This window comes from Nycticebus coucang, chromosome 2 (assembly GCF_027406575.1).
Source record: "Nycticebus coucang isolate mNycCou1 chromosome 2, mNycCou1.pri, whole genome shotgun sequence".
In the NCBI taxonomy this organism is placed as follows: domain Eukaryota; kingdom Metazoa; phylum Chordata; class Mammalia; order Primates; family Lorisidae; genus Nycticebus; species Nycticebus coucang.
The window spans coordinates 27,731,572-27,756,752 of NC_069781.1; the positions used below are offsets into that span (position 1 = coordinate 27,731,572).

The 25,181-nt window shown below is 45.8% G+C and overlaps 1 protein-coding gene across 7 annotated transcripts in view; it reads right to left on the reverse strand.

The window, feature by feature from the left end:
- PALM2AKAP2 (PALM2 and AKAP2 fusion) overlaps positions 1-25,181 on the reverse strand; it is a 524,781-nt gene that overhangs the window by 30,529 nt on the left and 469,071 nt on the right. For 6 of the 7 annotated variants that reach the window (XM_053566186.1, XM_053566193.1, XM_053566191.1 and 3 more), the window contains one exon: positions 1,532-3,950. In XM_053566186.1, the coding sequence (XP_053422161.1) occupies positions 1,532-3,950 (2,419 nt within the window). Of the gene's footprint in view, positions 1-1,531; positions 3,951-13,912; positions 13,974-25,181 lie in introns of those variants that run through there. The other variant, XM_053566202.1, reaches the window with a different exon arrangement.

The following is a 25,181-nucleotide window of genomic DNA, read 5'->3' on the forward strand; positions in this document are numbered from 1 at the left end:
GTCAGTTACTTGGGAGGCTGAGGCAAGAGGATCATTTCAGCCCAAGAATTTTAGGTTGCTGTGAGCTATGATGCCACGCACTCTACTGAGGGCTACAAAGTGAGACTCTGTCTCAAAAAAAAAAAAAAAAAGAAAAGAAAAGAAAAAAAAAATTAGGATCTAAGTTAATGCCAATAATTACTACTTTAAGACAATAATTCCTTAAATTATCTCTGGTGAAAGTGTCTCAATGGAAAAGCAAGCATCCCATCCACGTACTCAGTACTAATCTGAAAACAGCAGACCAACAACTACAGACCCACACAAAAACACAATTAAATTCAAGATGCGGGGAGAAGGGGAGGGGGCTCCATTAGTTCTCACCTATCCGGTACAATATAGGGGTATATGGCACACTACCTGGGTGAAGGAGTCAACTACAACTCAGACTTTAGATTTTACCTTACAAACCCAAATAATGTAACCTAATCATATACACCCTCGTATTAACACATAATAAAAATATCTCTGGTGAAAGATCAGTCCCTTCCTCCTCCCCAACCTCCCAAAGTTCACCGTGGACCAATACTCTTATGAAATACAAAATCCCACACTTGGATTTCAGAACAATAACAAATTGCCGTAAGAGTTTTCAAATGCTTTCAAAGTCTGAACTTATCTCAACATGGACCAGTAATAGTTCCTGGACTAGCTTGGACCACATTTTAACAGTGCTTCTCTACAGTTAAGAGGGGGGATCCCTGGTTGCTGTCACATCCACATGGGAAATAAAAACTACTGGTCACACTGCTATCCACAGTGGCAGGAAGGAACAATAATTACCACTCTAATTAACATCAGCCATCTATACAAAGCATTCAAGAAAGCTACTGCCCAGGAAAAGCCAGGGAATGAAAGACCTGCCTTTGCTTGTAGCAATTCAACCTCTCTATGTGGGTCATGTGACAAGAATGGATGAGACCAACCCTGATACATAGTAATTGCTTTGAGGTGACTTAAAGGAAGACAAATCCAATCTCACAGAAGATGAACAAGGACATCTTCCATGGATCTATCTGTGATGCCGAGCCAGGACCATCATTGCTGGGAAGGGACCGAGCATTCAGAAAGGGTTAGAAGAGCACATCTCCCAAATCGGATGGGCTGGATTGAACCACAGATACTGATGGTCACACTGCAACTCAGACACGGTCCCCACACAGGCCCGATTCTGACTGGTCCTGTGCCACCAACAGCCCCACAGCCAAGAGGCAAGCCTCCAAATAAAAAAGAATAATTCTCTGTCACAAACTAAGACCAAGGCTATGGCATCCACAGGGAAATGGCAAACTCCATCCGGCCTCAGGGTTCCTTCAGTGGACACTCTGACACTGCTGTTACATGTCCCCAAACACTGAAATCCTCGTGTCGGAGCCCCCCACACACACATACTTATCCCAGACACACAGAGGAGGCACCACGCAGAAACCCGTGAGCTGGACTCAACAGCGGCAGAGTCCACAGCGTCTGCCTCTGGTCCTCCGCACCTCACCTGGGGTGGTTTTGTAGCACGGTGTCCTGGAAGGCAGCGAGGGGGCATTCTTGGTCCTGGGGCTCGGGGTGCTCTGCAGGACTTGCCTCTGCCTCTTCAGCTCTTCTTCCCTTTCCTGAGCTGCCCGGATCTCTTCCTCAATCATGGACAAAGTCCGCTGCTTCCTTGACCTCAGTTTGAAGGGCCCAACCATCACATCAGATTCTTGAGTGGCCAGGAGGGAGGCTGTGCTTCTCAGCTCAGCTGCCTCCGAGTACTTGCTGAAATAGCCCCCTTCAGGCCTGGTTTCCTCCATGTTGATTGGGCCGCTGGGCTGCACAGTGGGCAGCGGCTGGGAGGGCCCCCTTTCCCTGAGCGCCCTGTCTTCGGCAGGCAGAATCTTTGGTATTACGTCCCTTTTCTCTTGAACGGGAGAGGACACCTGGGGTGGCTCGAACATGTTCTGAGGCTTCTCTGAGCCGGAAGCCCCAATTTCAGCTTCCTCCACGGTTGTCTCAGCGCCCTGCTGTTCTCCTCCATCCTTGCTGGATTTGGGCACAGCTTTATCCACCTGCTCGGCTATGGCTTGTTGAATGGCATTCTGCACCAGGAGACCAGCCTGATACTCCAAGGGGTCATCGACTGACAGAGAGTCTCCCAGCATGGATGAAGGAGAATAGAAACCATGGTCACTGAATGACTTGGAGACACCTTCTCCTCGGCCCTCTGAGGGATTGTCAGTTTGTGGAGTCTGGGGTAGAGAAAAGTCAGCCAATGAGTTTTCCTGGAGGGCGTTGGCTGTCTCATTAGAGGCCCCACTGTCACTGATGTTATCCATGCTGAAATCATTGGACAGAGTCTCCAGGACCGTGGTGTCCTGGGACCTCACCGACAATTCATCCAAACCAGAGTCGAGCTCCTCTTGGGTCAGGGAGACATTGACTGATCTTGAAAACTGATCCAAAATCCCATGGTCGTCGTCCTTGACCACGGTGAGGACCGCCCGGGCGCTCGTGAACTCTCCATCCTCTGCCCACAGTTTGGATAAGGGCCCTCGCTTAGATGGCTCACTGTAGGGCCCTTCCTTACCCTGAGGGGCTGTGCTGCCCTGGCCTCCTCCCCCGGACTGGCTCTCCAGGACACAGGGGGCTTTCTGCCCCTTAGCGGTGGAGGTGCCACTGTCTTCTGGAGGTCCCCCGACAGAAGCTGGTCTCGAGACAGTCAGTGGCTTGTCAGAGTTAATTGATCCCAGGGGCCTGTAGAAAGGCTTGATGGAGAACAGCCTGGGTGTGCTCTGGCCCTTGGCCGCTGCTTGCCTGGAATTCTCCATCTGCTGGAATTGTTTGCGAGCAGTGGAGAAGTCGATCTGCTCTGTGACAATGTCCTGCTTTGCTTTGTCAATCGCGTTTGGACCACAGGCAGATGCAGGGGCTGGGCAGGGCTGCAGTGGGGGCTGCTGCTGCTGCTGCTGCTGCTGCTGTAACTGTTGCTGCAATAGCAGCTGCTCCTGCTGTGCCCTGCGCTCCTTACGCTCCTTGTACTTTTTGTGTGACTCCAGATGTTCCTCGTCCAGCTGCTCCTCGATGGTTTTCTCCTGGGGGGGATTCCACCACTTGGCCGCAATGCCAGGGTTCTTCTTCACTGCCTGGCTGCGAATGAGCTCTCTCCTCTCCTTCTCCAGTTCCAGCATCTCTTCGGAAGGCCTTACCTTTCGGACACAGTATTGTTCTTTCTCATACTCGTCATCCTCAAAGAGCTTTGAGGGCTTCTTGTCCTCGTGGAAGGCGCGCAGCTCGAACTTGGCCTCCTTCTTCAGTGTGGTGAGTGTGAACTCCCCGTCTCGGGAAGGACAGCGTGAGCTGGCTGAGGAGCTGGGGCTCGTGGGTGTCTGCGGGCCACTCCCTGGTGTGTCTCTGGGCTGGCCTGGAGCATGGCCGTTTGCTCCTTCCCTGTCTGCCATGGGGTCTGAGTTGCTTTGAGGGAGCTCTGTGTGACAAGGTGCCTTCCTGCCAGCCACCGCCTCGGCAGGCTCTGGCTGGAGGGCCACGTGGGCAGGGGGCCTCAGGCAGCCCACCGGGATGGCTGCACCAGGCTCTGGGGAGGATGTTCCGTTGTAAGTTCCATCCGCGGCAGAATCACAGCAGTTGGCCTCCAGCACCTCGTCTAGATATCGGATCTCTCTGGCCACATCGTTATCCAGGGACTCGTGATGATCAGTGAGGCCATTCTGGGGGGCTGAATAGAAAGGGGAGGAGTGGTCCACAGAATGCGGGGTGGAGGTGATTCCAGGAACACTTTTACGTTCTGCAACGGACACCTCAATTTCCATGTTTTTGTGATCCGGGGAAAAAGAGCTGGGAGCAGGCTCCAGGAGGTTGGCACAACAGGTGTCACTCTCGTTCTTTAGCTGGATATCATCCTCAGAAAGCTGGGAAGGCTTCTGGAATAAAGAGAAAACAAAAGTCAGAGTTAAGGGCTACCTCTTTTATGGACGTGAATGTGAGAAACTCACTAGTAACTAGCAGGAAGGGAAATGGAAGCCACACTGGACAACTGCTTTAAGGAGAGATGTCTCTTCTTCAAATCCTTTACATGTTCATTTTACTGTGATAAGGAGTGCCCAACTCTCTCCAATTTACAGATTCCATTTTCTTTACTGGGTGTTCAACACATGCTAGTTCCATTTTTAAATTTTACCTTCTAAAGTAGAAGAGATTAGATGATTATTGTATCAGAGTCTTACAAAATAATTCATAGCTGACTGCTGCAGGCTCTGTAACAGAACTATTGCTGCGTCCCCAACTATACAAAGAAGGTCCTTTGGCAGGAACAAATCTTCTTAAAAACAGATGATTCTCTGCCCGATGGAATGCAGTTATGCTAGAGACAAGAAACTCTTGGGAAATCTTTCTAAAATAAAATACTAGAAAACAGTAGATCCCTTCGATGGCCTCTCATAGGATACAGTGCTCACTGCCATGGCTGTAACTGACCAGGCCCATTCTGAACACCACGACCAAAGACACGGCCTGCCTACCTCTGTTCTCTGGGGCTGAGACTGCCTCAGAACAATACTCCGCAGTCAAGGATTGAGAGTTGCTTTGAAAACCAGTGGCCAGAAGCACTTCACCTCCAGTTTCTAAAATGTTTTTTATGCGATATTTCTTATTTATGGTTAATAAGAAAACCATATCTTCCTAATGTTTCTAAATGCATCATCTTTTCTCACCAGTTATCTAGCCCATGTAATTTTATTATTTAGCATTAATAAGATTAATTTTCAAATTCCAGGATGATTTTTTTTTTCCATATCAAACAACTCTGGTTTACCCCCAAAGAACTCTGGCAGTCACTGGGGAACTTGATTTGAGTTCTGTTCACAGATTTCACTGACACTTTGGCCAGCTCTGTTTCCCTGGGTCAGGTTTATTGTGCATCTGGTGTTATTGACACAGTAGGATGCCATCGTTAGAAGATGGTACACTTTTCATTGATTTAAGTTTTCAACAATTGTGAAGACTTAGAACTGGTATGTCATGAGAGGAATGCCGCGAAATTTTTTTTTTTTTTTATTTTGTAGAGATAGAGTCTCACTGTACCGCCCTTGGTAGAGTGCCGTGGCGTCACACGGCTCACAGCAACCCCTAACTCTTGGGCTTACGCGATTCTCTTGCCTCAGCCTCTCGAGCAGCTGGGACTATAGGCGCCCGCCATAACGCCCGGCTATTTTTTGGTTGCAGTTTGGCTGGGGCTAGGTTTGAACCCACCACCCTCGGCATATGGGGCTGGCTCCCTACTCACTGAGCCACAGGCGCCACCCCGCAGCGAAATTTTTTAAATATCATTAATTAAATGATTCGGGGAGAAGTTCAAAGCACAGTAAGTATATTCTTTTTTTTACTTTTTCATCAACATAATTTAAGTGTGCCATGGAAGTTTAACTAGAGGCTCAAAGTGTGCTGTGAGATAAAAAAGGTCTGAAACACTGACATAGACTGTAATGTCAAAACACCATCTTAGGATCATCTCAGGGATTAACTCTGAGATCCTTAGAAAGCAAAATAGATGATCATGGATTTGTTCATGACACCCAGAAAAACATGGTGTCCGTCCAGTGTGCTCCACTTTTGCTACCAGAATGGTGAAAAACCCTCAAGGCTATCCATGAACTAGGGGATTTTCTTCCATCTTGGTTTTCCACATTCCACAATATATATTTCTTTCTTCTCTAGTAACAGGCAAGAAAAAGAAGTATTCCTTTGGTCTTAACTCGATCAAGTAATATATATTTTTTCCTTCTCTATAATGGACAAGAATAAGGAGTGTTCCCTTTTGGTCAACACCTTCTGGTCTCCGGTGTTCTTCTGGTCTAGGTCTGGTCTTTATCAAAGTCTGATTCTTAAAACAATATCTATAATTGCTTTTTGACCATCATTCACTTGTAGTTCTTTTACCTCTAGAATGAACTAACTCTTTAGTTAACAACAATAGTTTTTGTAGCCCTTTTAAAACCATTATCTAAACTTTTGGGGGTGGGTGGGAGGCAGCAGTTGTCAGTAATTTCTACTCATACCTCATTAAGAATTACAGAAAATTTAATAGCCGGGCGTTGTGGCGGGCGCCTGTAGTCCCAGCTACTCGGGAGGCTGAGGCAAGAGAATCGCTTAACCCCAAGAGTTGGAGGTTGCTGTGAGCTGTGTGAGGCCACGGCACTCTACCGAGGGTGGTACAGTGAGACTCTGTCTCCACAAAAAAAAAAAAAAAAAGAATTACAGAAAATTTGAATGTCTGAAACTTATTGGCTGCCATTCAATTTCAAGTAAACCTAGGCCAAAATGAACCCCCTCCATGGAAAATTATTACTAGAATAAAAAAAAAAACAGAGATACACAGTACTTCTGTGCTGAGAATTGGATTACCATGGTACCTCCGCCCCCAGCTGCATTTGGCCAATACTTTTCTGCTAATATTCCTCACAGGAATATCAGATCTTTCTTTCTATCTCTTGTGGCTTTGTGGGGGAGAAAAAGTTGGAAATAGTAAGAAGCCACTGGTACTGAAATATGGTTCAAAATCATTGCACTACTGAAACATAAACTACTTTAGAATAGTTGAGAAGAGAAGAAAAGAGGGCAATGTAAAATTAAACGAAGCTAAAAGGTAACTACTGTAATTCTATAGTTTGTTTATCCATTAGTCCATTCATTAAACACACAGGAAACGTATTCTGCAGGGCCATAATGAAATCAGCAGCAGGGATAAGTTCCCAGAGACAATACCCTTTCTTTAACAAAAATTGGATTCCCCAAGCTTCCCAGGGAGCCTGAGTCTATTTTAGAGTTTCCTTAGTCAGGCAAGTGAAGAACTCATCTATCTCTGTGCCTCTTGTTGCTAATCACAGAGATAGGAGTGACCGGCTTATCTCCACCGCATTTCCCAAGAACGCCCCATGACTTCTCACACCAGCAATGTCCCTTTCTCCAGACCGTTTGACACTTATGTATTTAGTGACCTGGGAGCAGATGTCCTGTCAGCATTTTTCTTTTTATTTTATTTTATTTTATTTTTTTATTAAATCATAGCTGTGTACATTAATGCGATCATGGGGCACCATACATTGGTTTTATAGACCGTTTGACACCTTTTCATCACACTGGTTAACATAGCCTTCCTGGCATTTTCTTAGCTATTGGGTGTTAAGACATTTATATTCTACATTTACTAAGTTTCACATGTACCCTTGTAAGATGCACCACAGGTGTAATCCCACCAATCTCCCTCCCTCTGCCCGTCCTTCCCCCCACCCCATATTCTTAGGTTATAACTGGGTTATAGCTTTCATATGAAAGCCATGTTAAATCACCTCTTTCCAAGGTATACTTTTTGAACAACAAACGAAACTGTTCGGATATGAAATTTTAAAAATCCGAGGAGCATTTGACAGTATACTTCTGCAGTATCCAAAAACAACTGCCTTTATCTTTGAAGTCCAAAATGATAATACGTAGTTATATCTTCTGTGACATGTCAAAGTGAGATTTTAAAAAAATGCTATTGACTTATTAAAAGTCAAAGTTTTGGGGTGCCACTGTAATTTGGGGTGATCCCTTTACTACATTTTTTTGAAAGTAGACACTGGAGGCTGTAAACAGGAAAGAGACTCTCCTTCCTGTGAGTACATAAGGCAAAGCCCCCTTTTTCCATAAATTCAGAAAATTCTTTCTGACACTCAATTTTATCTACTTCAGAGAGTGGCAGCTCTGAACGCTAATCTTGGCAGAAATACTTAAAGCAGTGATTTTCAACCACTGTGCCGTGACAGGATCTTAGGTGTGCTGCAGAAATTTTTAAAAATCATGAATTAAGACGTTTAAAGCACAGTAAGTATATTCTTTATTTTTACTCTTTCTTTTTTTTTGACCAACATATTTAAGTGTACGGTGGAAGTTTAACTATAGGTTCAAGTGTGCCATGAGATTAAAAAGGTTGAAAAACACTGACTTAAAGAGATAAACAACTTTACGTTACTGATTTACTATCATGCATCAGACAGAAGTCCCAAGCTTTTGTAAATTTGGACAATTATAACAAAAGGATAAATTCCTGAGTTCTACTATCAGCAGTAAGGATTCGCCCTCATGCATGATGGCCTGGTAACTATGCCAGGTGAATGGAAATGGGCTGGAAATCCCACCAAATCTCCGATTTGGCAAGAGTCAGGGCTTGGGATCCTTAAATGATGTCCTGGTTAAACGAATAAATGCTAGCTGCTCCCTTTGAAGATAAGGAGGAGCAGAATTTTCTCCATGCTTCAGATAAGGTGAACCCGATTTCAGATTCAGATAAGATGCATATTCATTAAATCAACCGGAAAGTCCTTTCTGAAATAAACTAGGCCCCAGTGCAAAAAAAACAGGAAGCTATGAAAGAACCATCAAACTGGGTTTTCAAAGGTCAGAGAAAAACTAGGGTGCTAAGGGGTCTGCGGGAGATCCTTTGGCTGGCCCACCTAAACCTCAGAGATGAGTCCTAACACCAGGGCACATAAACTTGCCCTTGGTGGTCTTCCCAGAATGAGTAGCGGTGGTCAGGATGTCTGCAGTTAACTTTAAAATGCTGGGGCAGAGCCAACATAATGCAGCTGTGTGTCTCCGAAATTAACTTAAATTACATTCCAAGGGCAGACCATGCTGCTAATCAGAAATACACCCTCTAGGAGCGGCCAAGTAGAATCTAATCAGAAGCCCCCACTCCACAGGTGGCTTCCTCCAGGCCTTCAGCTCCCTTTGTCTCCCACAACCCCAGAAGCCTTGCTAATTGGCATAATTAAGGTGAGAAATGGGTTTCCATTAGTGGAATCAGTGGCTTGTCAATGAGTATAAGGAATGTTAGAAATCTGTGCAATTAGTGGCTTTCAAATTTGTGGATTAGAGGTAGTTCTCACCCCCTCCCTTCAGTAAGATATCCAAACAGAGCCAGCCCTCTGGTTTATATACCCTGTTTGAGATCTGAGAACTAAACAGTCTGTTTCCAGCCTTCGCTTGGGGGCCTTCATTTAACATCCTCTGCATGGAATCTGACTTTGTAAAATTGACACATCTGTTTGTGCAAGGTGGGGCTGGAGCATCTAAGCTTAGCTGAGACTTCTTTATATATTTTTTTCAAATATGTATTTAGTAAGTGCTTGTCTGAGTGCTGGAATTTGGTCCAAGATCTGCTTTTAATATAACCTGGTAGGAAGGTTGCATCTAAAGCTGCCATTATTTACCCACAAAGTGTTCAATAGTTATGCAAAGCAGATCAACATAGCTTAATTTACAACATTGGTACCTGGGTCTCCTTTCTCCATCTAAATGATGCAGAAATACTTGAGCTTTCCCAAGGTGAAAAACATATTTTTTAATAAAAAAATAAATAAATACAAATAAATATATAAAAATGATGCAGAAAATGTGGTAACTCAGTTTGGAATCCAGAGACTAGAGTCTGGGGGTCATTTCTTGGCTCTATCTATAAAAGTTCAGCTAAACCTCAATCAATACAATTATGGAACGCCACTGAAAAGATAACTCATTTGTAAGCAAGGCCAATAATACCTGCCGAATCTATTTTGAAAATTAAATTAAAAAATATATTTAAAAGTACTACATAAGTTGTAAAATAGTCAATGCAAATGTTCATTATTATTAAGCCACTTTACACCAAGGTGTAAATGACCAATATTAAATTCTTTTGGGGAGCTGACTGACTCTTCTTTTGGGGAAAGAATAGGAGGTAATGGTGAGATTCTTCTGGCTTTTAGAAGAAAAGAAATCACCATGAAGAGATTAAAGGAAAAAGGCTCAGAAGAGACTAAAAAGTCCAGCCCCAAGGAGCCTCTCATGTCTAACCTTTCCCCATCCCAGAGATCCTGAAGTGTTAATTTTAGTTGAAGCTAAGCAAAATTAGGAGGATGCATTTGTTGCTGTGACAAACAGAATAACTTCATACACGACTGGTCAAACTCTGGAGATGTAGTAAGTACAATGAAGAATCAAGAACCCTCCAGATCTGGGGCTCTGGTCACATGGGAAGCAGAGAAGTCCCACACTGGGTAGAACAGAAGCTGGTCCATCTTCAATACTCGGCAAACTGAGTTAGGTAGCTAACGAGCCTGTCCTGTAGGCACACAGTGTCAAGTCCCCACTTTACTGTTGACACAGGTCTAATGGCTTCTCATTCACAGTGTGTGCACACGCACGATCTCAGCTGACACCTGAAACTTGGCCTTCTGTGAAGCAGAAAAGGCAGGGATTTTATTTCCATTTTAAAACTTCAGAATGAAAGGTTTCGAGAAATAGAGGAACTTTTCCTAAGATCAAATGAGGTTCTCTACTTCCTCTGACAACTTCCCAGAGATAAAATATTAAAATCTTTAAGGTCCATGTTGCACCGGACACCGTAAGGAAAGGCTACAACTCCCCACAGGTGAGATGCTAGAAGCCTGTTTAAATTTGCACAGAAAACAAAACATCAAGGCCCTGTTTCCTGCCCCAGTGGGCAGTGGACACCAGTGTGCTCTCTCTGCTCAGGGTCCCCAGGCCTGTAGCGAGGCATACCGTGAACAGAAAGAGCCCGAAGGCACTGAACTTCCCTTAGCAAGTCTGCCTGAGCCCAGGCAGTCACCAAAAAAGTCTCTTCCGCTGTAAGGACAAGCAAGAAGCTGAAGCTCTGACTCACTGGAAATGCATCCTGCGCTCACAGCATCCCCTCCTGTCCCCTCCTCTCCACCCCACAGGCTGTGAAAGCTGGACAGTGTCCTCACCCACCCTGACCTCCCAGGCTCCCAGCCGAAATGCACGATGTGACCCAAATCACTCAAATGTCAGGCACCCGCTGCACAACCAGGTTTCTCTGCTCCCAATAACCCAGATTACTCCCTACAATATTTAAATTAGAAATGTTTTTCTCCAGATAATAGGTGTCTCGATCCCTTAATTCAGTTACTTTTAAATTCTACAAAAAAAATACAAACTCACTCTTGGCTTAGGAACAGAGACATGGCTATGAAATAAAACTTGCCCATAGCCCTGAAACCAGAGAGCATCTCCGTTTTCCCCTCTCATCTTCCCTCTCTGCTAAGTCATGTCTGTAGCACACAAGGCACAATTACTACTACACTGTGAAGAACTGGGTCCGTGGGCCGTGCGTGGCTGTCTCGGGGAAGGTTCTTCTGGATTCTGGACTTTCTGGCTGAGACAGGATGTTTCTCTAGCACGGAGGCAGACGGGAGGAGGGGGTGGCTGGTGGGTGATCCTCGAGACCTGAATGACGCCTGCATCAGCAGAACCTCCTTTGCTTTGAAAGACCCAGTGGAGCCACAATCAGGAGATAGGGAAGTGGGGGCTGACTCCCCAATCCAAGGGAACTGGACACATCTGGGAGGTGAAGACAGAGGCTGAAGGGGTGGAAGCACTTTCCTGCAACACTGCCTTCTCAAGAGTGAGGTACCCTGTGCCTTGGCCATGGGAGGTCCGGGAACACTGAGGAGATCCCCCATTCCCAGCAAGGAGCTCACGGCCCTGGAGAGAGAGAGTATCAGGTCATGTAAAGAGAACAAGTAGCACAAGGGAAAGGACGTGGTATGGCAGGAACTAGAAAGAAAATTCCAGCCTCAATTCAACAGTGCAAGTAGTGCAGGCCAAAAAGTTCATGAAGAAAGCTGAGTGCACCAAGGCTCCTACCCGGCCGGCCTGCGGCTCCTCTGGCAGCCTGCTGAAGAGGGCGGGAAGGAGATGGGCTGGCACTAGGAGGGGCCCTGCCCCCTCCCCTGAAGGCACAGAGAGCAGGGACATCTGAGAACGGCTTGCTGCTCTGGTCAGGCTTCAGACCTCCGGGTGATAATCTGGGCCACATCCCAGTCTTCCAGGGCCTTTCCTCTTCCACCCCCCAGCAGCGCTTCTTCCGGTCTGCAGAAGTAGGGCTGTGTGTTGACTGTGGGAAACCAGCACCAAACCAGTCTCTAAGGAGGTCAGAGACCCCCTTCTGGCTGACAGGAGGCAGCTGGCCAGACTTTAGACCCCACACGCTCCTGGGACCAAGGCAGGCTAATTGTAGCCCAGGCAGGTGTCAGTGCTGTGACCCCTACAAGGGGCTCACACTAACAATACCTCTTGGGTTTCCCTCCAGCAGTCTCTTTCCATGAAGCCAATCACAGCTAAATGTGACTAGGGCAGTTCTAAAGAAAATGCCACCCTTTAGTGACCAGAAGAGTCCCATTCCCATGCCTAGAGGCCTAGCCTTTTTTTTTTTTTTTTTTTTTTTTTTACTTCTGAGATCTTCTAAAGTATTGGTCAAAACAGTTATCACCATCTGCTCTTTTATCTGGCTTATGCCTCGGGTACAGGCTGGAAGACAGGGTGAAAACACTTCTGGAACCCCCCACACACACACACAACATACAGACGCCTTCATTGGGAACAAGGGTCACCTGTGTCTCAGTTCACATTCCTGGGCAAGGAAAGTGGTCAATTTTTCATGTAACGGAGTCTCCCCAGCACAACCGCCTGCCCTATTAATAACATGTCCTTAGCCCTGCTGAAAAGTCACTGGCTCAGATGTCAGGCTGCACATCTGGAAAATGTTAAGGTGTTATGTGATGAATACATTTACAGCTTGGGCTTTCTGTGAAAGAAACTGGGGATGGTGTGCATGGTGGGGTAGGGGTGGGGCGAGGGGTGCAGAGGGAAGAGGAAGGAAGCTGTTCTTTTTCTGCAGCAGCTGATGAAAGGGTTGTTTCTTTCCGTTACTTAGAGACCCACTCCTTACAGGAGTGACTGAGACCCTCTGGGAGGTTTCTGGGCTTCCCCTGAAGGAAAGATACGAGTCTCATGTTTTCATCAATGTGAGACACTCTGGGTCCATCAAGAAGGGTGCTTTTCTCACCAAGGGCCCTTTTCACATCTAGCTGTAATTGGCTTCATGGAAATAGAGTGACAAGTTTGCAGGGAAGTCTCCAGCCCAGAATAAACCAAGATCAAGGCCACAGAACAATTGGCTCCTACAGCCTGAAATTTCTAGGGTGACCAATTCTGTGGAAGAGAAAAGCAAACCTAGCTTTAAGTTCTTTTAGGACATAGCCATGTCCCTCGGTTTGAAAATAGTTAGGGATCTCGGGTTCATTCCTGGACAACTGGTCATGGCAGCGAGCAAGACAGGGCACCACATGGACCTGGCAGAATCCAGGAGGTCGCAGCGAAGCCTTGGGAAATGAGAAAACAGTGGCCAGAAGTATTTGAGGTTAACCCTCCATCCTCAGAGGATTTTGTACCTATGAACAAAGCTCGTGAGGTTTGCCTTCCATCCCATGGGACCTCCAAGAGACGGGCAGCACACATTCCCCCCAAAGGCCCAAGCCAGCCTGTGAATGTGGTGAATTCCACAGCATGGAGACAGAAGTCTAGCTGTAGACTAGTGCAGTCAGTCTCTCGAACACACACACAACGATGGCTAGAAAACCAGCCACCAGAAGCCCTGGGTCACTCGGTTCTGATCTGCCAAAGGACACACACATGGCCTCTGCCAGACACACTCACGCACCATCTTCAAAGCGTGACCTGCCGCAGACGACTTGTGCAGCTTTGTGCTGTAAGCAGAGGACAGAGCTTCCTCTCTGCCTCTTAGCACAAAAGCCAAAAATTTTCTAAGATTTGCGAAAACAAAGTAACTAAATAAATAAAAATAGGAGCAAGATACCAGCCCGAGCTCAGCTGCTCATTCTTTCTCTAGCAGGAAGGGACTCCCCAGCACGGCATTCCAGACTCTGAATCCCTCTTCTGCAAAGATGCTGGTCTCGAAAACAATCCCTCTCCTTTCAGATTAGGAAGAACAGGACAGTAAGATAGTTCAGCAGACTCAGCTTACCCTGCCCAGAGCTTGCGCCTCAAACGTCCTCAGTGAGAACTGCCTCTTTTTCCAGACGGATTCCTGCACACACACTGGCTCAGGGTGGATGAATTCCTTCCAAGTCTCCTGACCAAAGACTGTGATGTCACCACAGGCCCTCCCTCTGCTCCCTAAAAGGCCATTCAACACAAAGAAGGACTTTAACCCCCTTCAGAGAGGCCTGGCCCCTCCTCCTAGCCCGGGCAGCCCTGGCCTGGTCTGCTTCGGTTACACTCCAGGCTAAGCAGGAGGCAGGAGCTGGCTAACGGTCCTGTTGTGAACCAGTTCCCACTGTCTTCTTGGAAATTCAGAGATAGGCCTGGGGACAAACAGGGAATTAATATCCCAGTGATACTGAGGCAGCAAAAAAAAAAAAGTTAAATAGACTTTTCAGAACAGCTTATATGTGTGTGGGAGGTGTGTGTGGGGTGTTTGTGCGTGTGGGGTGTGTGTGTGTGTAAAAGAACTGATGCACACTGTAGAAAACGTGGAAAATAAAAAGTATTCCTCATCCGGCCACTCAGAGGAAAACAGTTAATATTTCATTTCATTCCACTGTTGTCTTCACAGAAATACATCTATATATTTAATATAGTTGAGATCAGAGAGTATATATGCAATTTTGTGGTCAACTTTTTTTAACCCCACATTATCTCACAAACACTTTTAATATTACTCACTGGCTATTGCAAGATGTACTTTTTTTTTTTTGGAGACAGAATCTCACTTGTTGCCCTTGGTAGAGTGCCATGACATCACAGCTCACAGCAACCTCAAACTCTTGGGGCTCAATTGATTCTCTGGTCTCAGCCTCCCGAGTAGCTGGGACTACAGGTGCCTGTGACAACACCCAGCTATTTTTAGAAACAGGGTCTTGCTCTTGCTTAGACTGATCTCGAACCTGTGAGCTCAGGCAATCCACCCACCTTGGTCTCCCAGAGTGCTGGGATTATGGCTGTGAGTTACCATGCCCTGCCTGAAAGATGTACTTTAAATGGCTACCTTAAATCCCATGCTGAAAAGTGAATGGATGAATCTGAAGTCAGAGAAGAGAGCTCTAATTTCAAGAAACGTATGGAGGAAGCGGGTCCTTCATGCCAAAGCTAACCAATAGTCTTCCGCCATGAAGAAAACAGATGCTCATTGCCTGACATAGAGACCAAGTGTCACCACAGAATCAGACTCAGTCTAATGGGGTTTTGACTAGAACATTTCTCATGCCCTGGGGACACCCTTCAGCTCCCCACCCGGCCTCCAGGTTGCACCCACCTTGTTCTCTGGAACTCTAGGTTTACTTTGAAAATTTGGGGTATAACATAGGATCTGCCTGACTAGAAAGTCAGTCAGAATTCCAGGTTGATTCAGGGTCATGAAGCATTCATTTTCTTCAGTCAGATTTTAGGAAACACAGAGAACTGTGAGATTTACAGAGAACTGGAGAAAGAACAAATGCCATGCTCAGTCTTGCTTATCTGGGATCAGTTTGGGAGCAGGTTGTCCTGGCGAAATGGAGTAAGTGGCCCAAAGATGGCTCAGGGCTCGCCTGTGGCCTGTAGACTGGTCAGCACCGCAGGCCTCCTGGGACCCTCCCAAGCAAAATAATCAGAGTAGATGGAACCCAGGCAAGGCTCTTTTAGAAAGGAAGCTAAAAGATACAACTACTTACAACATCTAAATGACATTTTTCGTATGCTGAAATTTATTTAAAAATATCGGGGAGTTTCCCAATGTCTGACCTGATTGTACCAGGTCACCAGGGAGCTCCATGGGAACTCTGAATTTATGCTGCCCTTTGGAATAACTGGAATGTTTTGTGGAGCTAAAGGCATTTCAAGATGCTACTTGGCAGTTCAAAGTAAACCGGGTTAAGGAAATCACACGCCAAGAGATGACACTGCTCTACAGAAGGATGAACAGGACAGGACAGGACCTTCCCGTAAGAGGCCCTCTGAGCCTGCGAGGCAGGAGCTGTACCGGGAGCTGATCCCTCATCAGCTGTGAGATATGCAGAAAAAAGAATGAATCGTTTTGAATCTGTCCTAGTCACAAAAGAAAAAAACTGAAAAGTAGTGCAGTTATTTCCCAAGTGCACATGGCTGGGCGTCTCAGAGATGCCGTGGCTCACTGAATACTCACACACACTCTTGCTTATGCACGTAGACATGCACGCACATGTGTACACTGTAATGAGCTGAATTCGGTCATCCCCACAGACTCATATGTCAAAGTCCTAACACCCTGTGTCTCAGAAGCTGACCTCATTTGGAGATAACAGTCTTTACGGAGGTAACTGAGTTTAAGTGAGGTCATTAGGGTGGGCCCTAATCCAACAGGGCTAGTGTCCTTTATAACAAGAGAGGAGGAGAGACAACGTGAGGAGACGCTGAAACAAGACACCCAGGTATGAGGCAGCAAAAAAAAGGGAGGGGGAAGGGCCTCCAGCAGATCCTTTGCTCACAGCCCTCAGAAGGCACCAACTCTGCTGATGCCCCCACCACTCTGAGACTGTAAATCTCTGCTGTTTAAGCCATGAGATTTGTGGTACTCTGTCAAACCATCCCCAGCAAACTATACACATACTCCCGCTTACACACTCATGCACTCATATTTGTGCATGGACACACGTGAACACGCACACAATCTCCTGACCACCCACTGAGAAAACAGAGTGGAGTTTAGAAAAGCCACCGTCAGGTACTCCAGAAAAGTGAATTATACTCAGAGGCACAGGGAGAAATTAAACCCACAAGCTGGCCGTGGGCTGCAAAAGCATAAACGGAGACGTCCCTCATTTGATGACAGCGGAGCCCCAGACAGAAACGATCTGAGCACAGCTCACAGCGGCTGGCACATTTGCCACCCTCCAGGCACAGACTGAGCTCGGGTGGGTTTTCTGAAAATAAATTTGCCAGTTTAATTCTCCTGCTCCTATAATCCAATCTTCTGTTTAGTCTCTTAGGGTCCCTTGCACAGAGAGCGATGAAGCTGTTTGGAAATTTGGTCTTGGTTTATTGGGACACAAAAGTGAGGTTTCGGGGGAACCTAGAAACCCTAGCAGTTGGGGTCTGAAGGCCATTGATGCCACTGCGACCGTCCTTTAGCAAATAGCTACAGCGTACCAACCGCATGCCAGGTCTGTGCTACGTATCCTTGCACACCTCCTAGTTAACCCCCGAGTAACAGCAAGGTGGGGATCCCCACCTACCTTGCGGAGGGGCAGACCCCACCCCATGGTGGCCAACCCTGCCCCAAGGTCACCCCTCTAGCTAGGAACAGCTCTCTCTAGAAGGCACAGGGCAGGCTTTGCTCCTGGAAGCACCTCTGAGCAGTTTAGGAGAGAGATGACTCAGGAAGTGTGCTGGGCTAAAACAAAGGAGTTAAGAAAAGGAAAACTTCAGAAGCATTTGTGAGATAAGGCAGCAAGAGGCGGCTTTGAAACCAAAGGCTCAATGGGGCTGAGAGAGACCACGGGCTCAGGGAAGGCCATGTTTCCTTTCTGGTTCTTGGTTTTTTAATCTATAAAATGAGAGATTCCATCTAGGTAAACCCTCAAAATTCCCTTCTCCTAATCTCTGTAATTCTGTGATTTTAGCACAAACTTTAGGCAAAAGTGAAGTGGTTCTGAGGGGGCAGCATGGAGAGAAGGCCGGTCAGCGGCCGGAACAGCGGCCTTGGGAACCTGCGGGCACTTTTGCCAAAAGAGAGTTCAAAAGTTCCCGGAAGGAAGCTTGCCTCATAGACATTCTGCTTGTCTGAACTTTATCTTTAATGGAAGGATTTTATTCTGGTAAATGTGACCACCTCATTTATCAAGTTATCAGACACTAGTACGTGATGGTGACAGAATGTTCCAAACCCAGATTCTATGGGGCCAGAAGTCTGGAGATGCTGGCTTTAAAGGCTGTCCACAGCTAGCACTTTGCTGAAACTTTTCCTGAAGTCAGGAAAGGGGGGAGAGGCAGTCATGGGAAGGTTCCTTCTCCCTGGTTCCTGGGCCACAGGGAAAGTGAAGGCTTGCAACTTTTCCCAAAGTCAGGAGGGGGGGAGGGAGGTGGCTATGGGGAGGTTACTGCTTCCCAGGCTATAGGGAAAGTGGAGGCTTGCAACTTTTCCCAAAGTCAGGAGGGGGCCAGGGAGGTGGCCATGGGGAGGTTCCTGCTTCCCAGGCTGTAGGGAAAGTGGAAGCTTGTAACTTTTCAGGAACACAGTGGAAGGAAGCCTGGGCCTCTGCACCGCTGGACACCCATTCAAGGTGACCACAGCTGCCTCCTGTCCCCAGACACCCAGACTTGTCCTCCTGCCTTACATTTTGGGTAGGTTCCTCCTCCAAGTCCCATCACCAAAAAAACCAGATATCAGCATGGAGCCAGGTCTTCAAAGCAATTTACACAGAGATGTAAATTCGAGGGGAATATTTACAACTTAAGACAGGAGCTTGTTTGCCAAAGGAATCTGTAATTGGAGGAAAGCGAGGGAAATTAAACACACTCCTGGACACTTAATTCATTAAGGGGAAATGGATGAGAGAAGGCAAACTGGAAAAGGGACTTCCCTAAGAAAGGTCAGATCTGGCAACATCTTTCCAGGCTCAGAGCCCTGAAACGCTACAGAGCGACATAGTGGAGACTCTGAAGGGAAATATAAACACAATGGACCACTCAGCTATGTCACACACCAAGGTCTCCTTCGTTCCTTCCTGTAAGAAATGTTATTGTACCAATTAAAATAGTTGCCAATGCCCAGACCCTGGCTCTCCCCACTGCATCTTGCCTCTCCCAGTGTGACCCCTGCCTCCAGAGTTGCTGCTCAGAAACGCGGCTTCAGGAAGATTAGAGGGTCTGTAGCCCTAATGTGGACTGCGCTTCATTCTAAAATCAGTTGGAAGCCAGTGGTGACAGTTAAGGGAAAGGGATAAGAAACAGGCCAATAAAGCACCCATCCCCTGTGGCCATCTCATTTCCACCCTGAGTCTTTCTCTTTCAAGGATCTTAAGACTAAACATCCCTAGTGTTGACTACCCCAGACACTGTGGTCTTATCTCCTACAAGAGCACTGGGGCCATCACAGTGCACGTGCGGGACAGAGCTTTAGAAGAAATACATTGCAATCTTATCTATAATTGGGAAAACCCGTAAGTGATGAAAATGTATAGGATAAGTATCAGCATCTGAAAATTATGATTTGCATAACTGATAGAATGCTATACAATCTGGAGAAAGGATATTTATCATAAGTGCATGGCAATCTGGAATGACAGTATATAAATATGTGAAAAGGGGTGTGGAATGGACTTTGGTATCCAATAGACCTGGCATCTTCTTCCTCTGTAAAATGGGTTGACATCATTACTAGTATAGGGAGCAGTTGTAAAACATTAGATACTTCTTGCAGGGTTTGCCGTTCAGTGAAAGGACTCAAGGCATGGCATGGTGGTTCAAATAGAAAAAAACTGAGACAATATTTGAAACTCATCATGAAGGTCTAATGTTCATAATATATAAAGAAATCTTGCAAATCAACAAGAAAAAGACCAACAATGCAACCTTAAAAATAGACAAAAGATATGGATAGTTCACAAGAAGAAATATAAATTAGGCTCGGCACCTGTAGCACAATGGTTATGGAGCCAGCCACATACACCAAAAGTGGCATGTTAGAACCCAGCCCAGGTCAGCTAAAAACAATGACAACTGCAACAAAAAATAGCCAGGTGTTGTGATGGGTGCCTATAATCCCAGCTACTTGGGAGGCTGAGGCAAGAGAATCACTTCAGCCCAAGAGTTTGAGGTTGCTGTGAGCTGTGACACCACGGCCCTCTAAGGAGGGTGACATAGTGAGACTCTGTCTCAAAAAGAAAAGAAAGAAAGAAAGAAAGAAATAGAAATTAGTCTTAGACATACAAAAAGATTTTCAATCCCTCTTATTTTAAAAGAAATACAAAATAAAGTTATAAGTTCTCCACCTATAAAGTTAGTTACTAGCATGTGAGGAAAAATGTACCCTCATCTAAATTCATGAAGTTGGATGGCAATTTGGCAATAGGTATCTGACTTTGAAATACACAAAGGCTTCGGCCCAGTACTTCTAGTTCCAAGAATTTATACTATAGATAGAGTAGCAAGTGTATAAAATGATCTATATCCAAAGATCTCCAATGCCATACTGCTTGCTAATAATAGAGTACTACAAATAACCTAAATTAACAGGGCTTTTGATACAGTCATGAAACAGAACATGACGCAACTTTCAAAGACTAGCACAGCTTCCAGCTCTGTGGGAACTGATACACAATAATCTTTAAAATCTACCACTAGTAATATGGGATATGGAACATTATATAGAGCATGTTAACAGAAACCAATAGGAGTATATAGTATTTTACATACACATTTTTATTCATATACATGCACATATGTATGCATGCACACCTGTGTTTGCATAGGCACAGTTTATTCCTGGAAGATACATAAAAAAATTGATAACAAAGACCTTCTCTGGAACGGAAGAGAAAGTGTTCAATGGATAGTAGGGACAGGTTAAGCTTCTTTCTACTGTGTCCTTTTCTGTACACTGTGAGTATTTGCACATGTACACAGATTAACAGGAAAAAAATCAAACATATAAAAATATAAACAGGAGCAGGAACTAACAGGAAATATGGCCCCTATGATATGGACAATTAGGCACCGAGAGGAGATTAATTCACTCTCTAAGAGTGTATTGTTTGGAAGAATCACATCAAAATATTAACTTTAGTTGCTATCGTTTGAAGGTACCCTCCAAAGTTCATGTGTTGGAAACGTAATCCCCAATACAACAGTGTCAAGAGGTGGGACCTTTAAGAGGTGAGCTGGTCACCAGGGCTCTGCCCTCTCTTTCTCACCAGCGTGCTCTTTGCCCCTGGCCTTCCGCTGGGGGATGACACAGCAAGAAGGCCCTCACCAGATGTGAGGCCCCTTGACCTTGGACTTCCCAGCCTCCAGAACCATAAGAAACAAATCTCTGCTCTTCTAAAATTTCCCAGTCTCAGCTATTCTGTTATAGCAGCAGAAAACAGACTCAGATAGCAGTTAACCCTGAAGAAGAGGGAAGGGGGAAACCCACCCTTGAAGAAGGGATCAAAAGCAAAAGTGGATTTCATAATTTTTGTATCGTAAGATTCGTATTATTGCACATGCGCTCTAGTGTAATTAGAAAAACAATGGTTGGAAATATCATGCGTATACTAAAAGTTACAAATTTGAGCTCTGTATGTACTTAAGCCAGGGCTCCTTTACTTGTTGCATCTTGTGACACCTCTTGGTCTCCACTTTCTATATTGAACAGTGAGTCGTTTACCCAGCTATGATGAACAAACGTGTATCAGCTTGGTCTTCTAGTTGTGCTTTTTTGCTATAACATATTACACATTTAGGAGCAGACCCTCACTCTCCACAACTCTATGGCAGTATAATCTTTATTATAAGTAATAATGAAGGTTTTTATTAAAGGTAAGTAATTGGCTCCCTGGTATACATGGACATTTTCTTTCCATGGGCTTCCTATTTCCAGAAAAGTCATAAAACACAAGGAGCAACCAAACTCTTCCTTGGGAGTCAAATGTCACAGAATTTCATAGACCATGTCACAGATAGAATATGTCATAAGAAAATCCTAATGAAGAGTTTCCCAAGGACTGAGCAGTCAAATAGTGAACAAAAATTAGAGACTGATTTTATTATTCTAAACAATAGTCATTTTTTGTTTTTGCTCCATACAACTTAAATGTACAGCTGAGTCAATCTAGTAATCACTTGACTCACCTACAAGTCATCCACTCAGTTTGAATGATCTTGAGTCAATTTTTTGTTTTAGTTAAAGTATTTCAAAGATATGAGTAAAATCTTAAATATAGTATTTTGGGCTTGCTATATCTAGCCTTCCATAAGCAAAATAACTATATCTCTTATTAACGTTAAAGTGAATGCTGGGGGTTGGGTTGGGACAGATAGTAACTCTGCACTTAAGCAACCCCAAAATCTAGGCCCGCATACTAATCCTGTCTGGGGAGGCTGAGAGTCTAAGATCAGTAGGACTGGAGTCCAGGGAAGAGAACAGGCTTCTCTCATAGTTACCCATAGTGCTCTTTCCCTGATCAAAGGCAGGTGTTAGATGGGAAGCCTTCACTTCCCCAGGATGGTACTCACAATTCCAGAAGAGAAAGGAAAACCCTCAAAGATGCTTTTTAAATGACATACCTGATGACTTCTAAAGACACTTAACAAAAGGACTTACCACTTTCCACCAGGAAAAAGGTTTGATCCGATTGAATCAGCTACCTATTGATTGCAAGGAAACTGGTGGATAGCCATAAAAGGTTTAGACCCTGTGCACAGAACAGCCCCATCATCACAGATACTGTTAGCGTCTCTATGAACTGCTACCCACTCTGGGAACTCATGAACAGCCTTTTCTCAAGTTTCTTCAAAAGCACAAAGCTACGTACAAAGCCAGACTGTGCAGCAAACAGACCTCTGATCCAATTCACTCCGACACACTCTGGCAGGAAAAGAGAACTCCAGGAAAGTCCAGATGGTCAGTCTAAGCGTCCTGCTCCACCAGCACTAAGTGGGGATTCTGGATCAGGACAGGCACCAGGGACACTGGGATGACGAAAGAGGACACAGCAGCAGCCAAGGAGCACTGAAGACTCAAGCCAGGCCCACTCAAATTTTCTGACTCCCATCTCCTGCAGCAACGGGATGCCATAGTCTACATGGGATTCTGACCCTGGTACCAGAGGTGCACTTACGGTTTAAACCAAAAGGTATTTGCCCTTGACACTGGGGTTTTGACCCTAGTTCTGATCATGATTCTGCCCCCACTCAGAGGTACAGTAGCCAGAAACAGGTGAACCACGAGAGCTCACACCTCTCTTGCCCACAGCTCTGCTCTCCCAAGGCTGCCCTGGGCCAGCTCTGCTATACCACACTCTGGGAAAAGTTTGAGCAGCCAGACTCTGGGCAGCTGAGCCCGATCACCTGCTTCCGTCCACTGCTTTTGTGGCTCTGAATGCCAGGAAGGAACCTCTGCAGAAGGAAAGCATGGAATTGCTCCAGCCACCCTGGGGTGCATGATAAGCATAAGCTGGTAGGGGAGGGGTGCAGGGAGTCATGGGAGGGTATTTTGGCTTTGTGCAAAGAAATGCGCTGCTTTCTTCACTCACTGCCAATGAAACCTCACTACTCATTTAATTCCCCATTTGTGAGGAATGTCTACCCAGCCAGGAGCAGAGCACTGCAGAGGAAGGCCAATAAGTAATACTGAATATGGAAACAGGATATAGTCTGAGACCCATCGACAGGGAAGCGGGTCAACATTCACTTGCACAAAGCCTCTGCTTCATCCTGTTTACCGTCCAGAGACGCCCTTTGATGCAGGGGCTGCCTGCTGCTGGCCATCTTGCGGCCATGGTTTTTATTTTCTTCTCCATTTACTGATGTGTGGTATAGCGAGCCAGTGGGAAGAACACAAGTCTAGAGAAGAGAATGTCAGGGTTTTTGAATACTTCAGAATCACAAACTGCGTGATGCTTTTGCAAGGGATTTTCTCCTCTCCGAGACTCAGGTTCCTCATCTGTTAAATGGGTATAATAACTACTGGAATGAGTTGAGCAATGCCCCTTTCAAAATTTCACGTCCACATGGAATCTCAGAATGTGACCTTATTTGGAAGGCGCATCCTGACAGATGTAAAGTGTTAAGATGAGGTCATAACGAGAAAGAGAGCCCTAAATCCAATGACCGACGGCTTTATAAGAAAAGAAGGACATAGATACAAACACAGAGAAGAACTCCACATGAGGATGGAAGCAGAAATTAGAGCAATTCATTCATAAGCCAAGGAATGCCAAGGATTGCTAACAACTACCAAAGCTACAAAAAAGGCACGGAACAAGTTCTCCCTCAAAGCCTCCGGAAAGAACTTGCCAGCCATAATTTTGGATTTCAGACCTTCTGGACTGGGAGAGAATAAACTGTTACTGCTCTAAGCTACTCAGTTTGTGGCTATATGTTACAGCAGTAATAAGAAACACATCTACCTTACAAGGCCGTTATAAAGATTCCCAAAGGGACAGCATGTGAGGGCCACTGGCCCCAGGACAGGGCAGGGCCTCAACACGAGGTGGTTCACCCTTATTCTCCTCTGCAGCAGCAGGCCAACAGTAGCATTTTTCAAGCATTATCAGAGGCAGGTTGCCGCACAGTATTTGTGCTTTGTAAGATTTGTGTCTAAAACAGGTAGAGCAAAGGAACATCTACAGAATAAGGGCTGCAGGCTGACCGACGGCCTGACTAGAGCTAAGGCACACACAGCTATGTCACATGCAGAGGCCAGGTTACATAATGGAGGTGACAGTGGTTATGTACCCTGTCAAAGTGGAAAAGGAACACAGGTGCCCAGGGTCCTCAAAGGTGTTGGCTGAAGTTGGTGAACAGGTGATTTAATGCTTATTGAGTATTTATGATATGCCAGGCATTAGACTAAGCAATTTTTATGCACAATCACATTTATTCCTCAAAATAAGCCTATGAGGCCAGTAGTCTTGACATTTCTATTTTAGAGCTCAGGAAACCAAGTAACTTGCCCAGAGACTCCAGTCCATGTGGTGAACCTGGAACCGGAAGAAGGCAGCCTGTCTCCAGGGACTTTAACCACTATCTTACCTCCTGTAGATGCAAAAGTAGAAAACGGAACAATCTGAGGCTGGGCACAGTGGCTCACGCCTATGATCCTAGCACTCTGAGTGGCCAAGGAAGATAGATTGCCTGAGCTCGGGAATTTGAGACCAACCTCAACAAAAGCAAGACCCTGCCTCTAAAATAGCTGGGCATTGTGGTGGGTGCCTGCAGTCCCAGCTACTTGGGAGACTACTCGCTTGAGCCCAAGAGTTTGAGTTGATTGCAAGCTATGACATGGCACTCTACGGGGAGCGACAAAATGACACTCAGTTCAAAAAAAAAAAAAAAAGACTGGGTGGCGCCTGTGGCTCAGTGAGTAGGGCGCCGGCCCCATATACCGAGGGTGGTGGGTTCAAACCCAGCCCCAGCCAAACTGCAACAAAAAAATAGCCGGGTGTTGTGGCGGGCGCCTGTAGTCCCAGCTACTCGGGAGGCTGAGGCAGGAGAATCGCCTAAGCCCAGGAGTTGGAGGTTGCTGTGAGCTGTGTGACGCCACGGCACTCTACCGAGGGCAATAAAGTGAAACT